The sequence below is a fragment of the Condylura cristata genome, unplaced genomic scaffold (assembly GCF_000260355.1).
Source record: "Condylura cristata isolate star-nosed mole 26May11 unplaced genomic scaffold, ConCri1.0 scaffold00004, whole genome shotgun sequence".
NCBI classification, from domain to species: domain Eukaryota; kingdom Metazoa; phylum Chordata; class Mammalia; order Eulipotyphla; family Talpidae; genus Condylura; species Condylura cristata.
The window spans coordinates 13,084,575-13,090,574 of record NW_004567105.1 but is presented as its reverse complement, the minus strand read 5'-3'; the positions used below and the strand labels follow the sequence as shown (position 1 = coordinate 13,090,574).

The window sequence follows — 6,000 nt, the reverse complement described above, 5'->3', positions numbered from 1 at the left end:
CTCCATTGCTAATTCCAAGTAATGGTAAAATCCCAATTATCTCTAGCATCATTCTGTTATGATTGTTTAATGTTCAGGATGTGAAACTAGACCATTTTATCTGTTTCACAAATTTAAACTGTACAACTCAACTGGGCTTTCTTTGTTGACAAATTAAGGTCAGTTTATCCCTAATTGGTTTGTTGTAGTTACCATAGTGTCTGTCCCAAAGCTTTTCTGCTATTCTTAAGCACCCAACCTTGTCAATACATCTTTTTCATTCTGTGGAGATAACCTATTTAGAGGTTGCCCCTCTCCCCCCAAAAAAACCTCTCCACCATGAGTCCCCTTAGATAGTGCCGTAAGAATTCTCTGCTTCCTTCTTTTTTTCTCATCTGAATGCCCAGAAAGTCCTCTGTTGTGCCTGTTCTTCCCTTCTGAATACTAAAAACAAACAAAAAAGGGTACACTTCCTGATCAGAAGTTGTTTGGGGAGAAAGGTAAGTGAATGGGAAACCACGCACATGGAGAAAGTATGTAGAGGTGGGGAGCAGCCGGGGTCTGCGGGGAAGTGGTCAGGCACCGACGTCATGACGCACTGTGCTTCCCCTTCCTTGTCTTTACTTTCCCTGTTTGTATCTTAGCCTATGCTGACCCCTTAACCTAGACTGAGACTTGAAGGTACTCTTCCTGTCTTTTGGTGTTGAAATTCTGTCCATCCGGGGTTGAGATAAGATAGTCTCATCTTTGGGGGGAATCTTTTGCAAAAACTGGTTTCCTAGACCCTGCAGGTTGGGGCATGGCACCCTCACTCTGCTGTATCGTTCCCTCTTAGCTGACCCCTCTGGCACGTCTTGTGCTAGAGTCACTCATGTGCTTATCTTGCCTCCTCTGTGGCCTAGAAAGTCCTTGAGAGTAATGTCTATACCTGCTTCACTTATAAAATCTCAGAGTGATTATCATAGTGGTTTGTGTCAACATTCTCAAGATGATGAGCCTTCACATGCCCCTTCAAATCAAACTATCACTTCTCCAAACTCAAAAGGAAAAAAAAAATTCCTCAGGGACAGGACTCTAATTTCAGGTGAGAGTAACAAGGTATGATTGTGGAGCACAGTGCCCCATAGCAGGGGCCCGGCGCTATTGCACCTCAGAAAACAGCTGTTTGTGCCGCTTTCCCACAGTGCTGTTAGGCCACTGTTGCTGACTGGTTGGTACTGACAGTGACCGTCATCGCGAGGTCCTGCCAGGTGATGTTGGAGAGCAGCACTTCAGGTCAGCATCTTCTAAAGTGTTTGCCTGCCCCCGTGGCTCTGTAGTCTTATAAGTGTTTCATCTAAAACTGGCCTTTTAACCCACGTAAGGGTCAGGGTGCACGTGGGTCATGGATACAGTGCAGTAACTTGCTCAACGTGAAACACTGTGTTTGTTTGCTCAATACGTATAATTTCATCATTTCTTGGCAAGGAACTGGAGTCAGGTCCAGATGCAGAAGATACAATTTTGGTAGATGTAATGAAATTGGGTTTTCTTTTTTCCTTGAGTCCAGGCAGTGATGGTTTTGGTTTTCATATTTAGAGCATTAATAGTATGATTTCTCACTATTCTGGCTGATTTGACTGAAGCTTTTGACATTTAAGTGTTTGCTATTTTCACTTTAATATTACAGACAACATACGTACTTAACACCAGACATCTGTTTTGCTTTTCCCACCTTATCCATGGTTGATTAAAGGGGAAAGGCTTTGGTTTTGGTCATGTATCTTAGTATAGAAAATATTTTTCTAAACTTGAGAGAGATTTAAAAGTGTGCCTTATTAGATAAATTTGTTTTACTTGGGAGCTGTGCTTTTAGAAGCTGAGTTAAATGGTCTCAGCATAGGGGCCTTTATGACTGTAAACTGGCCACTTCTCAAGCCCAGGGGAATGAAGATTGATCTTCTCACAAACCTTTGTCTGTTGCCAGCACTTACTGTGCTAGTGAGGGGAATTTGGTCTTTTAAAATCACACTCTTGCTCCAGTTATTTTATAGTGCTGTCCGGCCCTACCTGGCATACAAATTATTTTGTCTCCTCAGTATATTTGTTTTAATTTTCAGCTATTTCCTTAGTGTCTGGATGTGCTGCTTGGTTATCACCGGGTTCTGTGTAGTGTCCATGCTGTGCTTACTGTATGGTGAATCCAACTTTGTGGCTGGCACAGCAGAGGGCAGCAGTGGCAAGTTGTGAGTCTCTTCACCTCACCTTTTATGTCAAGCTCATCCTTACTGTGAATACCTAATTTTTAGCCTTCTCTACACTGTGCAAGGTGCTTGTTAACTATTTAGTTTTATATTCCACATTTTGGATGTGCTTTTAATGCTTTTCTTCTTAAGAAGTGCTGGAAACTGGATACCTAATTTAAAAGCCTTGCAAAAGTCATAATGAGTAAAAATAAACCACTATGTGAAGTGATTAATTTTGTGTGACATTTTATCTAGGTGGAATTTTAGAGCTGTAATTTGAGCTGAGAGCAATTAAAAATTTTTATCTTTATCTTTTCTTTCTTTTTTTTTTTGTAATTTAAAGCTCTGGGATGTCAAATCAGCCAACCTGAGGAAAAGCATTGATGTGAAGCAGTTCTTTCTAAATTCAGAAGAACCTCAAGAGGATATGGAAGTGATAGTGAAATGTTGCTCGTGGTCTGCCGATGGTGCTCGAATAATGGTGGCAGCAAAAAATAAAATCTTTGTAAGTATCATTAATGGCCACGTTTCATCTAATTTAAAGAAAGTTAGAACTTTTATCCGTTTTTGCATTTTACAATGTTTATTGATGAAATAAAGTACAGTTTATAATTCTGGGCAGGTTCCCTAACCTCTTCAGTTCTTAGCACTGTGGCCCAGAAGCTGTCCAAAGACCTTGTAAGAAAAGGGCTCCATGGGCAGGCAGGCTGGGAAGTGCTGAGTACGGCTCCCGCACCGGAGGCCTCCATGTGCCTTGACATATGCAAGGCCTCCAGAACCTGCAATGCAAAACGATTTACATTGTTACATCCAGTATTCTTATATTTACTTAAAATGTAGAATAATTTCTACATCACTTTATTTTTTTCACAATTTGAGGACACTGATTTAGGTATTTTCTGATTTGATGACTACCAGGGAGAAATACTCATCACCATCTAAAGAAGGATGTGAGACTACTATGAAGTAAACGAGGAAGACATGAGAATGACAAGGGAATGCCCCCCTCCCCATGCCTAGTATTAATGTTGAGATTTCTCCACATCCTTGCCAACATTTGTTATTTTCCATTTTTTTAAAATTATATCATTAGATGTGAAATTGTGGGTTGGTTTGTACTTCCCTAATGACTAATGGTATCAACAAAATTTGAACATTTAAAAGATCTAGTGAGAGGCAAATAATTGTATATTGCATGGAAATGTCTTTTAAAAAACAGTGTGTAGGCTAGCTCCTTATTTTACTGTGCTAATAAAACTACCTTAAGATCACCCTTGCTATGCATAGATCTCAGTTTCTTACTCTTTGGCTTCTCTAGTCCTCTCTTATTTCTTCCAGCTGTTTTGAGCTATTAGCCACTCTATTATTAGGTCTGGATTTTGTTGTTTTTTTTTTTTAAATTCCCATTCAGTAATTGGGACTGCTGCCTCTTTCATACTTGCAAGTTTCTCCTATCCTTCTCAGTTACTAGTTTTTAAGAAGGACCCATCGAAGGAAGCATTTCAGGTGTGATTTCCTGTCCTTCACTGTTGGTTCTCAAAGCTGTGTTACTTGCCCTCTGTACCTGCTTTCAGGCTGTGCATTCAGAAAACGTCTTCATGGCTCCTCCTGGAAGCTTATTTTTTCTTCCTAAAGACTGTGCTGTAGTCTTAAATTGCTATACACTAAATTGGTTCAAGTTCTTATTTTGGCAAAACATTAGAAGAATATATTCAGCATTTAAATATCTTGCATAAATTGGAATTAAGAAACTTGAATTATTCAAAAATAGCTCTTTGGGGTTTAAAAATGGGAAAATGATTGATCATAATGGAATAATTTGTTAGTTCTGAAGGGAAATAGAAAGGATTGAGCTAATTCCATTTTAGAAGCCTCTAATTCTAGCTCAGCTGGTACAGTGGAGGATTGCAGAATGCCTCTACTCTAGATTACTTTGATCATCTTAATTTATGAGTATGCATTTTCTCTTTTGAATAAATAAGCATTAAGGAGAACTTCTGTATATTAATTTGACTGGTCTGTTGGTTCAGTCACAAAGATTTTCTCTTGAGGCCAGCATGAGAAATCACCTGTGATAAGTTTTACTGTACAGGAAACATGTTTCAGGTTAAGCAATATTTTTAAAGTATTTGTATGTATTGATAAGTGCCGATAATTGTGGCAGTTATCAATAATTGGCATTTTTTCAGGACTTATACTTTATGTTTGAAGTGGAGGAATATTTTTAGAAATAAATTTTGGTTCATTTTGGACATAGCTTTTAAAATATCTTTATGTTGACAGCTTTTTGACATTCACACCAGGAACCTGTTGGCAGAAATTCATACGGGTCATCAGAGCACTATTCAGTACTGTGACTTCTCCCCTCATAACCACTTGGTAATAGTGGCTTTATCGCAGTACTGTGTGGAGGTGAGTAGTTGAATTTACTGTCTGAAGCCTGGGTCTCTAAAAGTAGAAGGATGATAAATAACAGGTTGCTCAAACCATTAACTGCTGAAGAAGTTTGCCTGAGAAATTATTGGGTATTTTTTTCATGGCATAATGACCTGTACCTGTAGGGTATTCAATTATATAGCCAGTTTTATTACATGAGCAGTGATGGAAGTCCAGCACAACAGTATCATTCACCAAACTTTATTGAATGACTAGGATATGCCAAGGTCTGGATAAGCATTGGAATGACCATGAATTTCCTACGCAGAAACATCCCTTAAGTACCTAGGCATAGACCCTTCTATGAAAGAAATGATGAGAGTTCAGAGTGAGAAGAGTAAGATGGAAGTTAAATTTAGAAGTGAGTAACTTAGGATCTTTGTTGCTACACACTGAAGAATAAAATGACTCATAAATTACTTGTTCATATTTTTGTAATTTTGCACGTATCTGATAGAATTTATTTACTGACTTTGGAATGTCCCATTCAATGACTTGCTATATTAATTTTTTTAAAGAAGCAATGAGTTCTTTGATATTTTCCCCCCAAAGATGGATTAGTTCCTTGAGTGGATCTTAACCCTAGTAATTTGAAGCCTCTTGTTATCTTCTAAGATGATAGGTTTGAGCCTTAATGTGGAAAATAAAAAAAGTCACATGACTCACTGGCTTTCTTGGAGGAAGCCTGACTGCTGACATGACTTGTTTAGCTTTCTGAGTGTATTTCAGCAATTCTCAGCTAGGGTGCCACTTGTGCCCTTTACTATGAAGGTTGCCGGGAGAGTTGCTGAGCTTTCCCATGTGTGGTGTAGGTGATGTGAGCATGTGTAGATAAGTGCCTACCAGTTCCAGGTACACTAGTGCAGCTAACTAAATCTTCCCACTGGAAACAGAAGAAGTGAATGTGAGAAAATCCCAATGCTGTTTGAAACACTGTGGAAAAATAAGGTGCTGTGTTCAGCACAGGCCTGGATGTGCTAAGAGATATTGCACTTTCTCTATAGATCCTCAGGGTAGGTGGGGTGGGACATTTCCCCTTTCTGGGCTTTGCTAGAAATTTTAGGCATTGAAGAGCAAGACCTCTTTCAGCCTGCCCCGTCATTTCTAAGACTCTTCCTCTCTGCCATTCTTAGAAAGCTCCAGGAAACACTGTCTTTCTTTTTGAAATAGAGGGACTTAGTTTTGGAGGTTGCGTGACAGAGAAACGATAGGCAAGAACAGGAAGAGAGGAGAAGGGAGGGCTTTCAAGGGAGACTTTTCGGTTGTGGAATCACTTTCATTGATGGCCTGTAGCTCTGTCTGTCCCAGCTTGGACTTTGGAGATTGGCAGAAAAGATTTCATGCAATTACTTTGTAACTG

General features: G+C 39.3%; 1 protein-coding gene across 1 annotated transcript in view; it reads left to right on the top strand.

The window, feature by feature from the left end:
- Positions 1-6,000, top strand: part of APAF1 (apoptotic peptidase activating factor 1) — a 59,060-nt gene that overhangs the window by 31,522 nt on the left and 21,538 nt on the right. Inside the window, exons 17-18 of the mRNA XM_004675779.2 lie at positions 2,548-2,709; positions 4,488-4,616. Of these exons, the coding sequence (XP_004675836.1) occupies positions 2,548-2,709; positions 4,488-4,616 (291 nt within the window). The remainder of the gene's footprint in view (positions 1-2,547; positions 2,710-4,487; positions 4,617-6,000) is intronic.